General features: G+C 40.7%; 1 protein-coding gene across 2 annotated transcripts in view; it reads left to right on the plus strand.

The window, feature by feature from the left end:
- Nucleotides 1-3,773: 3,773 nt before the first annotated feature.
- Nucleotides 3,774-23,268, plus strand: part of MFSD14B (major facilitator superfamily domain containing 14B) — a 47,318-nt gene continuing 27,823 nt past the window's right edge. The window contains exons 1-2 of one of the 2 annotated variants that reach the window (XM_054185537.1): nt 3,774-4,068; nt 21,002-21,097. In XM_054185537.1, coding sequence (XP_054041512.1) covers nt 3,880-4,068; nt 21,002-21,097 — 285 coding nt within the window. In that variant the 5' untranslated portion in view covers nt 3,774-3,879. The remainder of the gene's footprint in view (nt 4,069-21,001; nt 21,098-23,268) is intronic. The other variant, XM_054185538.1, reaches the window with a different exon arrangement.

The raw sequence follows: 23,268 nt of genomic DNA on the forward strand, positions 1-23,268 counted from the left end.
TATTGCTAGGGAATAACAATAAACCTGCAGTGAGCAGCATCTGAGCTTATTTGTGTCTTAATCTCACAACTGGAATTATTGTGAACCTCTCCCGGGCCCAACATGGTCGAACTGGGAGGTAACAATACCGCCAGTGGCTGACTGGGCAGGAAAGCCACCAGACTGTAATACACCCCTGTCCTCCCTCCTCTGGCACTGAGCTGTACAGTTGTGAGCAGCCTACAGGGCAGATAAGGCAGCAAAAACACCTACCCCCAAGATGGTCTTAGCAGGAGCTGGAAGCTCCCCAAAGCCATGAACAAAGGGAGCTCTCTGTCCTTTTCCACTGCACACCCTGGGGCTGAGCTCCTGGCACTATTCCTAGTCATAGAGTGACTATGCACGAGTGGGCAGAATGCTGGTGGTGGCTGAGGAGCAGCCAGTTGAGATGGAGCTGGGAGGGGAGGGAAGGGGGCAGGGGCTGTCCATGTTGATGGAGGGTGGCTGCTTTGTAGTGCACTTGGATGTCTGGACAAGGAAGCCACCAGACCACTGTGGTGGTGCAATTTCCCACCTCCTTCAGGCCACCCAGTGCTTGGTGTGATTTCCCCCACATCTGGGCTACATAACAAGACCAGAACATTACCTGAGACACATAACGGTCTGACACAAAAGAAAGAAAAAGGTGGAGAGTAATAGACCAGAAGATTACAGCAACCTCTTCTTGTACCTGGCTCCCATGACTCCTATCATTTGGGAACAATAACAACAATGGATCACTTCTGATAATATATGGATTGTGGCCCAAAAAGCAAGATGATAACAGAACTTCAAGATCTAGCAAGTTCAGGGCTTGTGCAATTGGTAGAAAGTACCAGAATATCCCATTGTCTGCGTTAGGATGGAGTGTAAAAGTACCTGATGAAAGTCAGTTACCTCAGACCCTATAAGTAGCAATTCTATTGAGACCCGAAATGAGCTCTTCTGGATCACAGTTGGCAGTGACCAGCATCTCCCCTGAATCGGGACGCTCCTCTGGCAGACACCTCAAGGATTAAAAGGCCAGGGCGAGGCAACCCTCTTGAGTCTCAGTTATTGTTCATTGAGGAATGTCGATGCATTGTATTTACTTCGAGCTCAAGAAGTTAGTGTATGCTTACAGAAAGAGTGGAAAATACGAGCAACAGGAGAGCGATGTTCCAATAAATTCACCCACCTTTTGCAGTCAGCACCTTAGGGACTTTCTATTGCTTAATAGCCCTTTATGGAGTTTTATTACACAAATTTGTGTAATTGCCATTTAAACCACTTGTACTTTTGAACCAAAATATCCTGTGGAAATTAGGTCCATGATTTAATGAGAATTTGCCTATAAAAAACCCATTTGCTTCTGTTTGTTTTAAACTTGTTTCCTGATCATTCGATTTAGTGCCTCCTCTTCCTGCATTATAAGAATTTTAAGTAATGATAAAAGACACTTTCTCCATACCAGTCAGGATTTTATAATTGCTGTCGTACCATTCCCTGCTCTCAGTTATCTCTGACATACTGAAGCCATTCCATAACTCTGCTCATCTCAGTCTCCATGTTTTACTTTTTTTGTGGTTTTTGTTAATTCTGTTTTGAGATGGGTATGAGAACACCATAGAGACTTCATGGATGTATGACATGTTGACATAGTATTTGCAACATTTTCCTTACCTAGTTATTTCCTAATATTTTCAAAATGTCTGTTTACCTTTTTAACCACTTCTCAGAATTCAGAAAACTGTCTGTACCGTTTCTAGACTCTTTCCTAACTACAAATAGCTAATTCAGAGATCTATAAACCCAATGACTAATTTGAATTCTTTTCCCCTCAATTACCCATCTTCATTCATCAACATTTTCAGCTGACACTTTAGCATTTGCTCAAGTTCATTATATTTTTTACAACTCCTTGTTGTTTTGATCATGCTGAATAGCATTCTGTAACAAACTTTATATCTTCATTATTAATCCCCCTCCAGATAGTTTAAAAATATTGCTTAGGAATATTCTAAAAAGCATAGAGCACAGAATTGAGAGGAACTGTAATAGTAACATCTCTTCACAAACTGAGTATTTATTCCTTCTTTTTGTTTCCAGTTATTTGGTTAACCAGTTCTTAATAAATATGATATACCTTGCTGAACTTGTGAACAAAACCCTTCCAACTTCAAATTCTGTACAGCACAAGGACATAATGACATGAAATTACTAGTCACTGTGTATAGAGCCTGAATCAACAGCCATAGAAGGTGATCGAAGACTTTCTGTTGTTTTTTTATGAATTGGATAAAATAGTTAAGTGATATATGTAAATATTGTAACGCTGAAATTTTCAAAACACAATGATGATTTCAAGCAATACTTTTTACATGAACTTGATGTGGTAGCCAGAAACATGTCTACCTACAAGAGCCGATATATTAAGCCTATAAATTCATACCTTTCTAACAGAGGAAGGTGTTTGAAATAAAAAAAAAAAAATTCTCAGTATTTGGAAGCCTTTTAATTAAAAAAAAAAAACCAAAACAAACAAAACACACCAAAGCTAAACACACAAAACTGTAAGGGATGAAGTCCCTTGGTTTTCAAGTCAATAAAAAAATGGTCAAGTCTTCAAAGGCGCAAAAATGTTACTGTATTTTGCAGTGGTGACTACTTTTGAAGAAATTAAAGGTTTTGTACGAACTTCTATGCTACCAGAACAAAAAAAAGTGGAAAGCAAGCATGAAATTCTATACACAATTGGCTTGGGCTGGCTAAGGAAAGTAATTTTAAAGAATACATGTTGATTTACTAAACCCTATATAATAAGACAGAAAATTTTGCATGTCTATTTAATTCATGGTACTCAATTTTCCTCTTAAAATGCCGATGTCTACTCTAAGCAAGACAGAGCTTCAACGAAGAGACATGCTTTCAATACAGACATGCTTTCAAGTTAACATATGCCCATTTGCTAAAAGAGAACACTTGTTAAATTGCTGTGCAACATACCATAGAAGATAATTTTCACAATGTGCTATATTTAGCAAGTGTATCTTGTTATACACTGACAAAATAGATACACAGCAAATAGAAAATGGCACTTTAAGTGAACATTTATTATTCTAGCAAACTGAAAAGTTCTGATCCTGTAAACAGCTTGGCACCTAGTGGAAAACACCTAAGGTATCAGGGAAAACAAAGGCTTGACCCCAGTAACATATCAAGATGGAAGGAAACATTTGCAGGATGAAAGCCTCTCAGCATTGGCCATGCATAGACGCTCTGATCTCACTGGCAAACAGCTTATTCTGGACAGGCAGATGGCCTGCTGGACTGATTTTTTATGGTCTGTTAGCAGTCATAAGCTTTACTGTCAGCACTAAATTACCTTACACAAAATGTGTGCACATCTGCTCAACTGAGATGCACACAGCTCTACTTCTTATGATAACTTATGATACTTTTGATAACCGGCTGGCCTTGTAGTACCTAAGCGCAAGGAAACCGAGCTCACAGTTACACCTGCCCAGTGACAATGGGCCAAGGCGCCCAGCAAGTTTTAACAAAGCCAGATAAGGACAGCGGTTTGGAAGAGATTCAGTTCCCCAGAGGGAAGCTGGGAGCTGCTACCGGGCGTACCTCTGCGAGGCAGGATAAAGCTGGGCGCCTCAGCTGCTAACAGAGCACCATCCCTCCAAGCGGCCGAGCAGCTTCCGGCCGCCCGAGACAACTTCCGCCACCCTGCCTGGGCAGGGCGGCGTGCCATGGTCATGTGATTCCCCGCCCCGGCGGCGCGGCGGCGGCAGCCGCGGGAGGCCGCCCCCAGCCTGCTTCCTAGTAGCAACTTCTGCGGCCCGGCCTCTCCGGCAGGATGGTGGCAGTGAGATGAGCCCCGAGTCGGAGCCGCCGCCATCCTCGGCCCCGGAGGAGGAGGAGGTGCCGCCGCCGTCGTCGCTGCTGCAGCTGCTGCTGCTGCTGCTGCCGCCGCCTCCGCTGAGGGAGGGCAGCGGCACCAGGCGGGGCGGCTGTATCATGCTGGTGAAGAGGGTCGGCCTCAAGGTGGGCGGTGGCGCGGTGAGTGCGAGGCGGCGCCAGGGTGCGGTGAGCTCCGCCGGAGGCCGCCAGGTGCTGCCGGCCCTGGGGGCACCGCCGCGGGGCGAGCGGCCCGTGACGGCCAGCTCCCTCGCCCCTTTCCCGCCCGTGGGTGGCCGGCTGCCCCCCAGGTGCTTCCGCGGCCCCGGGAGTTTTCTGGGAGTTGGGGTGCGGCGGGGTGCCGGGCTCCCGCCGGCTGTGCCGCCTCGTCTGTGCCGGCCCGGGGCACTCGTCACTAGTTTATCTCGGTCAGAGGCGACACCTGTAAGGTGGTTGTAAATAAGTTTTCCTTTAAATATATAAACGCAAGGTACCTGGAAGTAAAGCTTAGTTTTCCTTTGAAGTTCTAGGACGTGCCTGTTGGTGAACCAAAACCGTAGAGTTATGCAATTTTAATAATTTACTAGTCTTTCTTGTCCGTCTCTCTTTTTGAGAAGGCGGTATTACTTCTCAGCAGAAACGTCTTTTGAGTGGCTTAAGCCTTTCCCTTTGAACGTGTACACGCTCACAGGATGCCTTAAAAACATGCTTCCTGAGCTTTCTGCAGTAGATAGGGACAGGCGTCTTGTTTCAGGCAGGATGGTCCCAGCTGAGATAGTATAACCCATCCGCTTTTGTCGGTAGTGAGCCCAGAGGATAAAGTAGGACTAGGGGAACCCAAGGGAGCACACAAAGTAACAAAACAGATGATCCGGGCATTGGCGGTGTTTGAAGGGGTACAGATACAAAACTAGGTGAAGTCTTGCCACCATAAATCTCTTTTGGCAAGTTAAAATCATACAAATTTTATTTGCAATCTGATTTACTGGCTATTAGTACTTTTTTAGACTATATTCATATTCTGGTGTTCCTGAATAATGTGTTTAATATTAGTTTACTCACAAAATGAGATATGCTGAAAGCATATCTCATGCCAAAAGTTTTAAAATGATGTTCGGTTTGTCAGGGAGCCAACATCACCTACATGTGTCACCTACCCTCCCACAGATAAACATCTCTGCTGTTGGAGAGAGGATAGTTTACTGATTTGTGTTAATGTGGAGTGAATGAAGTTGTAATATCTTTATCTGAGCATTAATAGTGTTGCATTAATGTGATATCATGGCTAAAGCTCAAGAATGTAAAAAAAATCTTGAAACTATCTGTCTGATATCAGTAGGTTCTTTGTCCCTTACTCATATCTGATAAGGGTGTTAAGGTACTTTTAATAAGTGATTAACCCAGAGAAGATGTAAAAAAAATGTTCTTCCATGGAATTCATTAGTCAAATAAGTTATTTCATGTAAGTTAATTCTGAAGTGACTGCTTCACACTTCTTGTAAGCGATGACTTCAGTATTTGAGTCTTCCAGTTCTCTTTTTCCAAAAGCAGGGTGGACTCTTTCAAGAAGTGCAACTGATGTCTGCTGTATGGTATACTTGTTCTTCTAGGATTGTGTGCAGCAGCTGCTGTTTAGAACTCCAGATATATATGATGCAGTAACCCAATCTGAAGTCAGAATAGGAAAGTAATGCTAGAAGAGGCCTTTTAACATCTTAGTTAAGAAATGTAAGCTTTCAGTTTTATCAGTACAGGTGATGTGGTGAAAGAAATAATGGCTGATGCCATTATATGAAAGAGAAACAGATGGATTTATTTAAATATGAAATGGACGGTAGAGGTAGGGAAATTTAAAAAAAAAGTCAAAAAACTTTGATTTCTTTTTCTAACTTTAAGAAGAGTCAAAGTCAAATGGAAAATAAATCTATAACTGACAAAGGACTAACCTGGGTTTTTTTTATTAATGGATGGGATGTTTGTTAAAGGTGGATGAAGGATTAAAAGAATGCTTTTTAGTACTTAAAATATGCTGGTTTATCAGTTTGAAAATTTAGCTTCCAAATAACAGAAATTCTTAATTTATAAAATGATCTCAGGTTTTGCTTCCTTGCGTTTTTCTTTTTATCCCCTGCCTCCTAGCTGTGCCTTTTAAGGGACTTCGTGTTCCTATAATGTGTGTCTTACGAGAGAGAGACATGGGGCTCTAGATTTATCTTCTGCTATACATTGGTATAGCAGTAGCACAACTGCACTTAAATCAGCTTAGGGTCTGCTTCACAATTCCTGACTGAACAGTCTGTTTCCTGCTTTGTTATTGCAGTTCCTACAGCTCCCTGTGATTCTCATGTGGCTGGTCATATTGCTAGAACTCTCTGCCTAGACTCTATTGAAAGAGCTTATTCAGACTAAAATGAGAGGCTGGATCATGGCTTTAGATATAACTCTTTGATATCAGTGGGAGTGCATCCCTGGCATTCAAAAATGAAAGCTTGTCCTTTGGGCTGCTGATGAAGAAATAAATACAGAACTGAAATTTTGGTGAGCTGCTTCTTTGGTTTGTAAAGGATGTTTTAATGATAATTTTTATTCTGATTCTTCTCTGTCACATCGGATTGGTAGGGCAAAGTGAAAGAGTGTGACCAAGTCTGTCAGGTTGTGCAAGGCTTTCTTCCTGTACCCCTCCAGCGTGGGAGTAGCAAGCTTCTGGTTTTCGTTATGAGTAACTAACTTCACCCTGTTGAATGCATTGGCTTCACTGAATTGAAGGACTGAAATATAAATACTGAACAAATCACTTCTTATGAATTGACTTACTGGCTCAAAACTAATAAGAACAATTGTATGTTTGAGTAAATTCCACTGGAATTAAATCAGCTTCCATTGGCTGTACTACCCTGATTTCAGTGAGCCCCAGTGAGCTTCAGAAACTGAAGTAAATGATGCAATGGACACTTTGTTACTGGTTATGCAATCTTGTTCCATCTGATTTATGAACACTGGTGGTATAAACGTTAGTGTGACATTCAGAATATTCGTATCATGTACTTAATTTCTGTGTAACCTATTGTTAGTAAAGTAATGCCACACTAAGGAAGCTTTTTAGCAAAATACAGTACCGTACTGTCTAAATAAAGTGCTTTTATGGGAGAAGTCCCCAAACAGGCTATCTAAGGAGAAGAAACATATTTTTATGGAGAATTAACCATACATTGGTTTCAGGTTCTTGGACACTGTAAAATGCCTCAGCTATTGTGAAGCCCGGGACTTCTGTGTTTTTTTAGAAACATAATGAAAGCATTCTGAAGGTTAAAACTGTACGTTGGTCAGAAGGTTGCCAGCCTTTATTCATTAAACTGTTTTAGACAGCAAAGCACAATTGGTGTATACCCCAAGAGTGACAGGTTTTTAGTCTTGCTGCTACCATTTTTGTTTTTAATACTTAATAAAAAATATAGCATGATGGAACTGAGGCAGTGTAATTAAATATTGTGAGACTTTACTGAAGCACCTTTCAGTCCAGTAAGCTGGTGTCTTAAACTTCCTGCATGTAGGATTTAAATTGAATTGCTAGTAGTAAGCACATTTTTCAAATTGGCAGTTTGGGTATTTAGTCCTGGTGGCAGCAAGGACTGTTTGTGGGGAGCACTGTTTTCTCTCACACAAAAAAACTTTTTCCTGTCAAAACTGAATAATTAGAGATAAACAGTGTTGCCTTCTCAAGGTTGCCAGTATCACTTTGAGTCTTCCCATCATGTTAAATTAACACTGAGGTCTGAACTCTGAACCATTACCACAAGTGATTAGCTGCTGTCTTTAAAAACAAATCACTCTTGCTTATATTCATGCTGAGAGGACACTTTTGCTGTTCTGAGCTTGCTGTTGCTGATCCTCCAGGTTCTAGCAATCTGGAAGGCTTTGTGTCCAGAGAGAAACATGCTAGGCTAGAATATTGGAAACTCAATTATGGAAATAAGACTTGGTATTTTAGTACTGAAGATCCAAACTTAACCACTAGGCAATGAGTTTGAGTAAATATCTATCCCATGGAGAAGCACGTGAATTAACTAAGCAGTCTGTGCTTTTTAGAGGAATTTCTCAGTGTCTTACATCTATCTACATTTTAGGAAGAAAACTTCAGCAATGGAGAGATCAGCTTGCAATTTGATGTAGGATAATAAGCTGGTTATATCTTATTTCTGTAAGAAGTATTTTAATTAAGCAATGCAGTGCTGTCTAAAGCTGAGCTTTCAGAATGTGGCAGGGCATATGGTGATTGTTTTCTTGGATGCTCTTCCTACCCTCGATGGCCTCAGCCTCAAAGAATGAACCAGAAATGGTGTTTTCATGTTTTACACTTCTCAGAAGATTCCTACTTTATAAGCTTGTCCAGTCTAAACTTAAACAGGAATGTGTTCCCAGCAGAAAAGATGGTGTGGTGAGACATTTTAGACCTTGAGAGTAAATTGTGTGAAGTGCCATCCAATTTAAACTTGCTGTGTTGGGTCCTGCTTTGCCTACTGTCTTGTATTTTAGTATAAGAAGGCAGTGACAATTGTTTTCCCTTCACATGCTTCATGTCACTCCCAGTTCAATAAGTCCCAGTTGTATCTTCTGCAGATGTTTTGACTGCAGGTTGGGAGAACCTACTTCAGCATTCCTCCATACCTTTGGCAATGTTTTTTGTCCTTCCGTGGGCCTCTTTCAGTTGTGCTTCTGTAATATGGGCTTTTCAACAATGTGTATTGCTTAAAGCTTCTGAACAAAGCAAGGAGTCATGGGATAAGAGGGATGATCTTTACATAGATCTAATAAAAATGGTTAGAACACCAGAAGCAGAGAGTTAGCAAGGCAGGCACATCACATGTTTATGCAGTAATATAAGGATAATTTTTTCCTCACAGGGTGTATTTTTGTATACACTTTTTGTAACCCACTGCTGAATGCTAAACTTGTGTCTCTTACGGAACTGTTTTCTCCAGGATCACGTTCCTAAGTAGTAGTCATGCTATGTGTGGAATCAAAATAGTTTTTTCGTTATTTTATTGGTGAAATTTATCTACATTAATTTTGATCTGCCATTTAATTTATTTTACTGATTCCATCAACTTCTGATGTTTATTACCATTGCCTTCTAACTTTTACTTTTCTAATGTGAATTGTGTTTTGTCATCAGCAAACTTTCTCTTTGCTTTCACCCTTTTTGCAGCTCAGTTATGAGTGTGTTGAACTACATAGACTCTAAGACAGAGCACTGGGACTCATCTGATAAATTCCCTCTGCTGTGAAAAGAGATTTTTCTTTTAAAAAAAATTATCCTGTTTCTTTTCTTTTATCTTTTTCACTAATTTTTTTTTTACTTTTAATTCCTGTGAAAAGTTTGCACCCTTTTCCTCTTGCTTTAAGAGTCTTTGGTGAGGGTCTTTGAGTATGTTTACTTGAATTTTCAAAACGCTTATTAACATGATCTCCTCTATCTGTACGTGTTATTTTGAGAACTGCAGGAATTTTTTTAAGGCATGGTTTCTCTTTACAAAATCTGTGCAGGCTTTTCCATCTTGAACAAGTTGTGGTTCTAATACTCTAGACCAGTGCAATATGATTTAGCCTAGCTTTTTTTTTTTTTTTGGAGAGACTGCATCACGCTGTTACTGTCCAGATACAGATCAGCTTAAGGTATTTCTTTTACAATTAAACTACAAATTTGAACAATGTATAAGCTGAATTTAGTTATGATTTTTGATTTATGCTCCAGCTCACAAAGCATCTAAAATGCTAAAGGCTGTGGTGGGTTGGAAAGTACTTCACTTGTGTTTAGTGTGTTCTTGCACTGCCTACAAGTTAAATGTGTTAGACTGGGCTTTGTGCACATAATCACTTGGTGATTGCTGCATGTGACAGAGGCAACGAAGGTCTTTAAGGTGCTTTTTACACTTGAGTGAATTCTTGCCATTTTCAACAAATCGGGTATTTGTGGGGAACGGTTGGAATTAAGGTGGTTGCTAAATACTTCTGATTGAAAATTAAAGACAATAGACGCTAGGAAGAGGTAAACATGCAATATGTCTAGAGGGAGCTATCTGGGTAATAGGTGTGGAAGAAAGAGCATCCATAATGTGGTGAGATGGGCTGGTAGCATAATATTTGTGCTAGAATAAGCTAAAATGATTAAATAGTGATGTCGTGGGGCATACCAGGAAAAGTTTGCATTTGAAATGATTGAATTTTGGGGGGAAACTAAGAAAATAGCAGTGAAGGTAAACATGGAAAAGGAATGTGCTTTATAATTTAGCATGAACTTCAATGTCTGAATGATTCATACATGAAAGCATGTTTCTCAAAATGTTTTACTGATTCTGTTAGTTCAGTTCTTTGTTTTCTTCAAAACATTAGAGTTGACATAGTGGACTGCAGTGCAGGTAGCCGTGTAAAAACTGTACTTGTAGCAGTTAATTTTTGTAGGTGGAGAATGTTACTGTAGACAACTTTTAAAAAAGAAAGTAACATGTTTCTTCATACTAATGCACTTGAATTTTACTTTAAATACTGTAGAAGGACAGAGAGTACTGTTTGCAAAGTCATCTCTGTACTGGAAGTAGAATAAGCAGCTAGCAGGCTCTCCTGAGAGAGCCTACTGCCTGGTGGTAAAGAAGTCCCTGGAGGAGGGTGTCAGGGGAGAAAGACAAGTTCCTGTGATTGTCTGTTTAGAAGTTTAACGTGAGCTTGGCTGTTACCTGCCTCAGAGGTAATAGGATTACTGGAGAGGTACTTCAGGGAGATCTCTTCCTTCTCGGGGCAGGATAATCTATGAGGCCTGAGCAGGTTGCTTAAGGCTTTTCCACTTGGGTATTGAAAGCCTTTGAGCGCAGAGAATGCCCAGTTCTGTGGGCAGTGGGCTCTGCTACACCCTCGTGAGAGGAAAAAAGTATTCTGTATTTATCCAATCTAGTCTTTTTTTTTAATCTGTCTAGCAGGATTATATGGCCCTCATAAAAAATGTGGAAAGTCTGAAAAGGCACTCTGGGGGACTTCAGGATTTGAACAGTTACAAGTGGTTTTGTTCTGAAGTAAGTGCATTGCTTAAGAGAAATAAACAGTTAAGCATGTTTGAAATTGGATGGTGAGGTGCTTTTGCAGCCATTCAGACAATTTTAATTGTTAAATTACAAAATTCTTACAATTTCCCCCTTTCCTTTTTCATAATCTTATTGTCTTTTGCATTTCTAGGGCATGGTTCCATATGAGGCCTCTAGAGCCAACAGCATGGTGTTACATTCTTCTTCTTCTTCTCCTTCTCGACAGTTTTTATTGTCTTCTAGATGAAGCATTTTTCCAGGGTATGGGGGAGGGTCTACTTCCACTCGTTTCGTTAGGGCAGTTTCAATTAATCGTTGAACTGATCCTTGCACACAGGGAATGATGCAGCATCCTACAGCTGCTAACATTCCCGCTACCATTATAAGAGAAGTCAATATTGATACCACCATACCTTTCCATTTCCCAAACCAGGAATCCAGCCAACTTGTCAGTGAGGTGTCTATTCTAGAGTTCTCAGCTAACTCATCAGCTAGAGTGGTGAGCCCTTGAAGGGCTTTAGTTATAGTACCATCTGGAGCTGCATTGTTGGGGATGAAGGTACAGCACCGATTCCCTAACATTACGCACACGCCTCCCCTCTCTGCTAAGATCATGTCCAGGGTGATCCTATTTTCCCATGCCATTCGGCTGGTTGCATCCAATTGTTCAGCTATTCCTTTCAATGCATCTCTGGTATAATTAATAAACCTCTGTTGGTTATAGTAAATATAATTTATCCAATCTACATTTTTGTTTATAGTTACCCACCAGAAAAAGACAGATTCGAATCCTGCTCCTATCTGATTCCTTGCTTTGCGCTCATCTGGGACTCCTCTAGGGACTCCAATGGAATCTATATATATCCGTTCATCAAAGGATATACCCACACTTCTTTTTACTCTATTGCCTGAGCTCAGGGTTCCTGTTCCTTTTTCAAATGCTAGGGTGAATGGTATTGCCAATTGTACCATTCCACATGTACCTTTCCAGTTAGCCGGCAACACAGATCGCAAGGTCTTCCCTCCACAATACCACCAGAGATCCGCCCGAGGCACTCATATCACTGAGTAGTTTCCTTTTATATCCTTGGTCACATTCAGAGTTTCAGTGCATAAGGTAAATCCCCCCACAGGTTTGGTAGCATTCACACTCTGCCGTGAGAGGCAGACTGGATGGTTACCAATTGCTGTGGAAAATGCTGGTGGCACTTTAACATCTCTAGACTCTAAGGCAGGAAGCAGTAAGGAAAGTGAATGACAGGTCTAATTTCCCCATGCGGTCCTTTCTTGGTATAATGCTGTCATAGACCACATCCCTACAGAATCTTTCATCCACCCTAAGGGAAAAGGGACGATCTGTGCTGTGGGCCTTCCTGAGGCACAAGCATAGCAATTGCTTTGGTTCAAACTACTAACAGTATATTTTACCCATTCTACCCAAGCACTTGTCTCACCGTACCCTGTCTCAATCTCAAATGTTTGTCTAAGATCTTTAATCTCGGTAACCGTTACCAAGGCTGGATCATTCGGTGGTTCCCACTGTTGTATTACTGGGAGTTTAGTAGTCATAGTTGTCCCTTCCATTTGACTGCTGTTTTCCAGTGCAGCTATTCTAAATCTTCCCCTTGGATCTCTTCCAGACACATCTGCTCCTATTCCATATATTAGGTTAGCCATATCATCCCTCTGGGTTATAGTTATCAACGGAGGATTACATTCAAAAAGGCCACACTCTGGAGAAGGTGATCCTTTGTAAAAAAGTATTTTCTTTTTTGAGAAGGTAATAGTAAGAAGACTTAATCCACTTGTCATCAACGGTCCACCCTCCAATTTGCGTGGTCCACCACACTTCACTCCATCGGTCACAAGGTGCAGCCTCATGATATCCCTCTGCGACCCTCCAAATTTCTGGGCACAGGCACTTGTTTTCACCACTCAACCATCTTTGGGCCCCTAGATTCCCACACTTCAGTACTTGACGGGCATCAAAGCGTACGGTCTGTGGGGTATCTCCTTTAGTGATATTTATGATAAGCCTAACCGGGTAATCTGGGTGTGCACTTCGTATGTGATCTATGCATACACTCCAGCTTCCTAGTGGGAAGCTCAGTACTGCCCCTATGACCAGTATCATCGCAAAATGCTTCTTAAAATTCATGGCATACACAGATTTATGTCTCCCAATTGGATCATCCCGCCTCAACCCACAGCTCATTGTCTCTTTAGGGTTACTCGCAGCGGGCTGTCAGTAGAATGTACAGTCCACTGTTCCACTGGATCTGTTGGTGGGGGTTCAACTGGTCCTTTTAGCCGAGTGTAGTGAGTCCATCCTTTTTCTGCTGTCCTCACTGCGGTTTCAGTAGTGAGGAGTACTTGGAATGGTCCTTCCCACTCCGGTTGGAGCTTACTCTCTGTCCAGGATTTGACTAGTAGCCAGTCCCCTGGTTTATACGGATGGACGACAAATTCCAATGGCGGAGTTTGAGCAAGAAGGCCTCTAGTTCTGAGGAAAGAGAGAGAAGACAACAGCCCCAGTATATATTTCTTAAGGAACATGTCCTTGGTTTCAAAGGGCACACCTTTCTGGATCTTCCCATTCAAATGCAAATAGATTTCTGCTCCCTTCATCTAGTGGACAAGCCCAAAAAGCATCTTTTAAATCCACTACACTAAACCATTTATGATGAGGAGGAATTTTACTCATTAGGGTATAGGGATTTGGGACCACCGGACGTCGTGCCTGCACTATTTCATTAATCTTTCTCAAGTCTTGCACTAAGCGATATGAACCATCCGTTTTTTGCACTGGCAGGATCGGAGTGTTAAAAGGGGACATACAGGGTTCTATTAACCCATCTTTGGCTAGTGCTTGTATTACTGGTTGCAGCCCTTGCCTTCCCTCAAGGGGAATTGGGTACTGCTTTTGTCGAATCACATTTGAATGCAGAATGAGTTTTACCCTGAGGGGTTCTATTTTTAACCCTCCTCGGTTCCCTTCACTCACCCGTACCTCGGGACTTATCTTTTGCTCATCCTGTTCTGTTAGCAACTTCATAGATACCATTGTCTGTCCTCTTAAAGTTTCTATCTTTAATTCTAAACCAGTGATAAAATCCCTACCTAGGAGGTTACTCCCAGCTTCTGGTATGTATAACAGAGTTCCCATCACTTTTTCAGTTTCGCTTCCCACAATCATGGGTTCAAAAACAGGGACTGAGAGACCTTCACCCTTTATTCCTGACACAACTATTCGTTGATTAGACAATTTTTCCCCTTGGGGTATAAGATTCAAAGAAGTTCTAGAAGCTCCAGTATCGACTAAGAAGACTGCTTCCTCTTCCTGAGGTCCCACCTTTAAATTTACCAAGGGTTCCCGGTGGGACCTCGAGCTGGGGAACCCCTGACTTCCCTATGCTACATAATCAAAATCCATCAACGACAGCACTCGTTCCTCCCTTCTGAAGTCAGGGCACTCCTGCCTGAAATGGCCTATTTTCTCACAATGATAACACCGTGCCAGTGAACCCCGAGCTGCTGGTAGGAGTGGTCGGGGCAGCCCTCTTCCCCGCTCTCTTCCCCTGTTATTCACCCCTCTTCCTCGCCCCCAAGTTTCTCGCCTTTGAGTTATTACAGGATCAATCCTTTGTCTTACGACTTGATCCACAGTAGATACCATCATTTTTGCTTTCTGCTTCTGTTTTTCCTCCTACCTTTTGACATATACCTACCATATACCTCAACAAATCTTCTAAGGGTCTCTCGCTCCACCTCTCCATTTTTTGTAGTTTCCCTTGTACATCTGGCCAGGCCTTTGTGACAAAGTGAACTTTTAATAGTCCCTGTGCTACTGGGTCATCAGGGTTCATGCCTGAATATTTTCTCATTTGATCCCTCAGCCTTTGTAAGGAGGCAGAGGGTGTCTCATCTTTTCCTTGTTGTATTTCAAAAGCTTTAATAAGATTTTGCGACTTAGGAGCGGCTTCTCTAATGCCCAAAATTATCGTTTCCCTCAGGTCTTTCATATTTGTTCTGTGTTCAGGATTATTGTTATCCCACTGGGGATCCACAGTTGGGAATTTCTGTTCGGCTGGCACTACACCCTGAGCAGGTGGGTTTCGTTTTTCCCATTCCTGCATAGCAGCCCTTCTAATCATTCCTCTTTCTTCTCCCGTGAACAAAATATTTAAAATGGACATGATTTCGGACCAAGAATAAAAACTTGGCCCTAAGAATTGATCTAACTGTTCGGCTACCCCTATGGGATCCGCAATTACAGATTTCACCTCTCTCTTAAACGCCCTCACTTCGCTACTTGTGAGTGGAGCACTAACGTAACCCACTTCTCCTGCTCCTAGGGGAACCTCCCTTAGGGGATCTGCAGTTATCTTGCTCCTGCTTCCGACTGTTCTTTTTCTGAAGGCAAAGGGAGATTTAGGATGTCTTTACGACATTGCTCTATTTCCTTGCTCAATCTGGAGCATGCTTTGGTGGGGGTCACGCTGGGGACTTTCACTTGGGAATCTTCCCGAGGTGGCTCTTCTCTCCTGGGAGATTGGGGCTCCCCCGCTTCTGCAGCTTCACGGGGACCTGGGAGCACTGGCACTGGTGGTGCTTGGGGTGGATTATAAGGGGGTGGTAAACAATCTAAAGGGTCTCAGTTTGTAGATTCGACCTTTGTGCTATCTGATTTATCATTAGGAGTCTTATTTGGAAACATATAAAGTGGATATGGATGACTCCGACTCCCATATCTACTTATTTTAACACAACAAAATGCGTATTCGCATTCTTCTAAGGAGACAGGTTCCTTACTATTTACATATACATTTAGAGTCTGGCACACCCGAACTTCATCAGACCCGAATTTGGGCCAAAACACACTAGGAGGTCTTATAGGCTCCTTTGTCCAGACAAAACAACAACATTGTATCACTTTCTTTTTGTCCTTATCCCTTGTACAAGATGGGTGGATGATGAGATATTCCAATATCTCAACATCCTCCCTAATGGACTGTCTGGGGGAATGTTCCCGGGGTCTTTCCTAGTATCCCCTTTCCCATCCCTAAGCCTAGAATCCTTATTTCCCATTCTGAACAGAGACTTTTCTTACACCCCTTCCTTTCGCTTCGTCCTTCTCCGGCTGCGCCCCTCGCGGGACTGCAGAACCGCGGATCCGGACTCCACACTCGCTTTGTACCGCAGTACGTCTCAGTCACTCACACACAAGTCTCTTAGAATGTCCCGACCACCAACGCAATACAGTCCGATTTTTCTTACCTTGGTCCATGCACGGAGTTGCCTAGTCGTGCTGTCTGTGCCTACTGCACCTATCCCTTTTTCCCCTGTGGTTCACAGAGTCTGCCGTCCAACTGGCTCTCGAGATCTTAGTCGATTCCTCCTGGAATCCCTGCCGACGATCCACGAGACCGTTGAAATCAACGGGACGCGTCTTCCCGTCCTTCGGTGACAGGGACTCCCAAGAAGATGACTTCTTATCCCGGACGAGCCCCCAGATTGTGAGAAACAAGTTCCGGTCTGAATGAAAGAGGCTCAGGCAGAATCCTCTGTGAAGCACGTTTTTATTTACGTTCTTGCAAGAGTGGGTGACCTAGCAAGCAGGCACACCTTCAGTTCTTGAAACACACCTTTTTATTCCCTAATCCTGGCCGAATTTTTCCCTCCCCTGTTTCCCATTGGTTAGGTACTCCAGGGTTCACAGTCTGTCCGAGGCGCCTAAAATTCTTCCCGCATGTCCTGCCTCCCTTTACTTCTCTTTATGCTACACCTAAAGAGATTATCTGACTAGTTTATTTCTTTCCTTTTTGGTAACAAAAAAATTGCTCAATGTCATTAGCCCTGGTTAAATGTTTGACTACCCTTCTAGACACTAATCTACTAGGAATCAGTTTGTCCTTTTGTCTGTGTGATAAGAGATGTTCTACAAGCCTTTGCTGGAGCCTCTTTGTCTTAGTCATTCCCTTATCATGTCACCTCTGATGGAAATGGTTTTTCTCCTCTGCAAAAGCAATACCTGCCTTTCTTACCTTACTGATAATATATTGTAGTTTTTCCCCCTTTTCTATGAGAAATAGCTCGACAGCTGGATTTATGATCTTGACATCTTCTCATGGGTTTGTTATAGTCGAATTTAAAATAAATCGAGTCCGAAATAGATTCAATAAATATTTATTGAGGTAGGAAGGCAAAAGCAGCGCTGGGCGGCCGGGGAGTCGCAGCTCCACCAAAGGCTCGCAAATTCAAGCAAGCTGAGCAGCTCTTTTTATCTTCAGGGAGGTCAGTTTCGACATCTTCGGTACACCCCTCTGTAGCTTCTTGCTTGAGGTAGTTTAGATAAAATGTCGGTCACAGAATCAGCTCAAAACAATACATTCCGATAACATTGTGGTTAAGCTTTTTGTCAAACAGGAGTTCCTATGTTGATGTAGCAAGATAACATTGTGGACATGTCTCTTCTGGTTAAACAGGGAGTTCTCAAGACTGCCACAATGGGTTCATTCCTCTTGCTTAACTTGTTTGATCAGCAGATCACCTTTAGTTACTTATTACAGGTTTATTGATGTTCAAAAGCTGTGTTCTGCTTTTAAAAAAAAGAGTTTGTATTGCATCCCAGTAGTTCTCCCTGTTGTCTTCAAATTAACTGTTGGGTTTATTCTGCACGCAAGAAAGGCAGAAGAAAAAATATTTTGGGGGTATGGAGGCAAAGAAGCATATAAGGAGCAGAAATGTAAAATTGGAAAAATAGTACATATTTTGTTAAAACTCCTAGGATTTCAGATTTTATAATGATGGCCTTAAACTTTTATCGTTAAGCATCTGAGATTACGTAATGTTTTGCTCATTATTGATTATGCAAGTATTATACCTTGACCAGCAACTGCATTTGAAAGCAATCATAATGTTCATATGTAGTTTCTTAGCCCACTAACTGTCCTGTTGTATGAAGATCTGTGTGGATAGAAAATAAGCCCATAACAGATTTTAAGACTTCCCTGAGGGCACTTAATTTTTAATATTAACAATTTAAAGTTTGAGGGTGCGGGATGATGAAAGCAACTTGTAGGTTGACCATATCTGCACTATTTCTGAAATTCTTTTCAAATTCTTTATCCATAAAGAATTCATTATGTTGTCCCCATATTGTCTAGTTCAAGAAGCCTAAAGCTCTTTGTGCTTCAAGTTTATAACCATTTTTTTTGCATGTGTCTCAAATTCATTCTTTATGTAAATTGCATGCAGTTGTGTTCTTTTGCAAAGTATTTTTTCAATATAGAAATGAGCCACACATTACTTCTGGGTTAGCTTCATCTTAAAAGCAAGTGTGAAAAGTTTTTAGAAAGCTCTTTGATTTCAAAATGAGTAAAGAGGTTTTGTTGCTTTTTTTTTTACCTGTGGTCCAGGCTGTGTACATGATCAATCATAAGCTATTTTCTTTTCTTGAAAATAACTTGATATTTTATTAAAAATTTGAAAGCTTTTATCGTAAGAGTGATGAGCATCTAGAAGTAACTATCTGCATTGGTCCATTTGACAATGTTAGTGAATTTTCCTGATACAGACATTTGCACAGGTGTTCTTCAGTTATCTAGACATTAGGGCTCTGTAAAGAAAACTGAAAATCAGCTACAGTCTAGGTGAATCATTGATCAGGTAACTATTAGTATATCTGATGTGAAATGCTTGACTTCATTTTGACTGGTGCATGTTCCGTTCAGGATTTAAAATCTACTTTTCCAGGTTATGTCTTGAACCCAAAAGGCTATAGAGATTTCTGTTTTTTCAGTAGTTCAGTGCAAATATCTGTAAACTGAATGATACTGCTAAAAATGATTTGCAGACTGTTTTAACCTCCAGGAGATACTCATTTACGTTCAGTACAGCAAAAATGCTTTTCTTTCACAGAAATTTTTGAATGACTTCTGAAGAAAAAAAACATGCATGTCTTTTTGAGTATTTATGTACTTCATCTTTCTGGTAAACCACATAAATCTCAGATCAAATTTGCATGTAATAAAAACATTAAAAAGACCCAAAAAAACCCCCAAAACAAAACACTGCAAAACTTTAGAACTGTTTGCTGAAGGCAAACCAGAGGTTTATGCTCCAACATCATGCTAAGTGATACGGGTTGGGGCGGGTGGATTAAAGTAAAGTAGAGGCAGGAGAAAAGCTGGCGAGTCCCTTATGTACTCTCTATTGTAAAATTTGCCTGTTCCAGAGAAAACCACTGTGGAAGGGATCTTCAGACTTCACTGAAATCTGTGTGAAGTGCTAGTCTGACTGACATACATCTTAGCGTAAAAATACTCTTAAAATTTTTGTCCTATTACGTTATGTAGAAGTATGTGCAGACTTCTTATATGAGGAATATTTTTTTTTCTCCCCATAATCTTTGGTATCTTTGCTATTTAGAGATTAAAAGTTCCATGGTAACCTATGGAGAAATTTTAATAATGCTTGAAAGTTATCAGCCTCCCAGAGATAATCTTTGATCTATGATATTATCGTATTATTTCCTAGCGGTAAGGGAACTGTTTCTTCAGATCCTCAAGCTCTGAAGCAAGCTGCAATGTAGAAAATAATTTGACTCTTATTAGCTAGAAAAAATGCTGTCTGATTATGTTTAGTTTGCTGCTACGAGTTTTGATAAACTCTGATAGATTTAAAAATTATTAGAGATCTGGGCACTTCGACTGTCCAGGCAGTAGGGATTTCTTTAAAAATTGTTACTATAGGTGGTTAGTTTAAATGAAGCTTGTAATACAAGTGTTTTCTAAACCTATAATTATGTCCAATCTAGATGAATGGTACTGAGTAGGTGAGAAACACCAAATGTGTCTCTGCTTTACTTTCGTCACAGGCTGTCTTTGACTTTTTTTGGGTTCAATGGGAAACTCCAAGTTTCATGTTCTACCTACTTTCCACCTGCTGAAATCACACAATCTGGTTGGTAACGTCACTAGGTTACATCAGTTCAGCTGAATCCTGCATTATCAAATTGCTCAATATGCAAGAGAAGCATCCTTTTTTACTTTGGGTAAACTTCCAAGTATGTGTAGGAGTACCAGATGACAGCACTGTATTGCTCCTTTCTAAGAATTGCCAGTCCTATGGGAGTGTAATGCCTTTGGATTGGCTAGAAACACTGAAAAACAGTTTTCTACAGGACAAGTGTTAGAGGAAAGGGAAAGTGTAATTTTAGAATACAAAAACTTTGTAGCAGTTACTATGGCATGGCACACATAGAAATGAAAGAAAGCATCAATTGTGGTTTGATCTGCTTTACCCAAGGGTTCTGCTGGGTTTGTCTAAATAAAAAGATTCTATCTGTCTCATCTGGGATCCAGTCCATGGGTCTGGAATGGCAGTGGTTTCACAGCATCACGAGCACATCCATAGTTTGTTAATTCTATTACTTGTTGACCAGTGGAACTGGGTCTCCAGTCTATGGGCATACACAAGCATGAAATCAGTGGATCAGCATTCGACAGGCAGATGGCATAAGCTGCCCTGTCTTTTCTCATAGTTTGGCAGTTTCAAATACAAAAATCAGTGCTCTTCTGATTATGTACATTGTCATAATTTTGTTGTAATGGTGATGTAATCTTCATAAAGCAGATCTGTTTTATTGTTTCTTGTGGAGGTAGCAGGGAGAGTTAGCCGTTTTGTCATGCTGCTATAGAAGGGTTGTGAATAGTGCTCGAGGGGAGGAAGCCTAAAGGCACACTGGAGATGACAGCAGTATACGACAATGTCAGGAATGGGGAAAGCAGTTCTCTTCAATCAGCAAAAGTTTGAAGGAACAAACTTTCTCACGTTCCCTGGAGATCTTTAGTTGCTTTGTAATAACTTTTCTCCACCCTTGTTTGGCTTTTTATTGTTCCCAAGGGCTTGGTAGTAGGTCATCCTGAAAGATGGTTATGCTTAAAATATGTTTGCAAGAGATCTTTGCACACATAATGAACTGTATGTGTACAACCACTGCATCTGTTTTTCTTTCTTAGCAACAAGGTATTGATCGGCCAAGCGTATACCATGCGGTGGTCGTCATATTTCTAGAATTCTTTGCCTGGGGACTCTTGACAACCCCAATGCTAACGGTAAGTATCACTGATCAGCTGTTGTCTTAGCAGTAATAACAAAAGTTAATTTGCTAATTCCTAGGGATCGGAGTTTGGTTTTACAGTTCCTGCTTACCTCATTAACTGAATTCCAGGAGTCTTAGCATTCAACACTCTGCAATAGTAGTATACTACAGCTGAGATCTGGACTGCTGGAAGACTAAGATATAGTGAAAAGTAAATTAGCAAAACATTGTACTACTCTTTAACTTTTATTTGCCTTTTAGAGTAACATTCATTTAGCACATTGATGAAAGTCTCTCTGTAAATGCTTGCTTTTTATAAGACTTCATAGTTCCATTAACCTTCCAGCCTTAACAATCGAATAAACTATGCATCTCATAGTAAACTTTGTACACTATTGTGGGGTGGCTGTTTTGCCAGCATGTAAACTGAAGTAAAATATAAAGGCTTTCATCTAAGAAATGGATTTTATAAGTATTTAATCTGTTCTGGAATGGAGTTATTTTCCAGATAATATGAGTGTTTGGTAATAGGACATGAAACCTTTCATGTAATGACATGGGTCTTATTCGTTGGAATCAGGCCTGCCTGAGAGAAGCAATCAGGAGTCTGTTAGTGCAGTTTTTCATCAGATAATGTCTGAAAGTACTTTGGATACATGATGAGCAAGGTCTTGTGGGATTGGAACACCTTGGAGTTAATTATTTGCCTTTCCCAAACTCCAAATAAAATAACTCTTGAAAGGTGTTTGTCTGACCTTCCTAAAGACAATCACTGATCTTTTTAACATAGCTTAATGATAAGCAAGTCCATATAAACAGTTAACAGATTACCATAAAGTAGATGTCTCATCTTGTTATGCTATTTTGCTAATGTTAAAATATGAGGAAGCTTACTGGGTGGCCTTTCTGATTCTTTTTTTTCCTTTCCTTTTTTTCTTAACCAAAATGCTTAGCTTCAAGTTGCCCTAACTTGACGCTTCTTACTGAAAAGGATAATGTAATAATAGCAATTCTTAAGCAATCTTCAAAAAAAAAATCCCACTTTAATAAAAACTGTATGTTAGGGGGGTTCTTTCATGGTGTACTCCAGTTGAAATAGTTCTGTATGAATTTATACTGTTAGTCACGTGCAGCTGAAATGTTAATTCTTGAAATTAGTTTTAATCGTTGCCCTCTGTCTAATGGGAGTGTTATGAAACACTTCTAATTCTTACTTTGCTAAAGTAAGCTAAATTCTTACTTTGACTGAAGTATGTGGATTCAGTACAGTCAAGGTCTTGAATGTCTTGTATTTTGAATATTGTGTTCCTCTCATGTGGTCTTGAATACTTACGAGGCTATTGCATTGGATTCAAAACTTAAAGCACTGAGTTGCATATAATGGTGTAACATACCTTATACAGGTGTAAATTACTTACTTCTGTGTTCCTGAGGGTGATCATCTTTATTTGTAATCAGCTTTGCACACACTGAAAGGCTGCTGTTTGTTTTAAATCATTTCAAATCTGGTTTGATACTTTGCACCCTTCTGTCTTGTCGTAACTCAACCTGGCCTGCTGATCAGACAGCAGTAGTAGTACTAGGCATGTAGAGCTTTGAAATCAGCCACCTTGCTCATAAGAACTGCCAGCTGCCCGCAGGTTTATCCAATGGGAAGCACAGAAGATGAGACCAAAAGGGAAAAGGGGTGTAAATAAGCAGGATTATCTGCCCAGTAGTTAACATGGGAACAACTACCTCTATTAAACCTATAATTTGAGAATCTCAGTCATCCTTGAAAAATGATGCTGATAACTTTTCAGTGATACTAAAGTATTGTATTGCTTCAAGCTAGTGGCTCTCTCAATATGCATATAAATAATTTTTGTAGTTGTTCGCACTTATCTATAGACAAAAACAGCAAATGAATCTGAAGTGTGTGTGCATACACACTTTGATCATTGCGATAGCTTTTTCAATTGACACAGTAGCACCTGTGAGGCCTTTTAACTCTCTTGCATATTTATGGTAAATCCTTTTAGTATAGATTAACATGCTTGCCCTTGAATTAAGACTGCTGGTAAAGCACCTTAAATTAATTTATAGCTGTACTTAAAGGACATATGAAGCACTCGTGACTGTTGCTGGTATTTATAAGCATCTGCTTGTTCATCGGAAGTGTTTCTAACGGTATGACTATTGAAC

This window comes from Rissa tridactyla, chromosome Z, assembly GCF_028500815.1.
Source record: "Rissa tridactyla isolate bRisTri1 chromosome Z, bRisTri1.patW.cur.20221130, whole genome shotgun sequence".
Taxonomy (NCBI): Eukaryota; Metazoa; Chordata; class Aves; order Charadriiformes; family Laridae; genus Rissa; species Rissa tridactyla.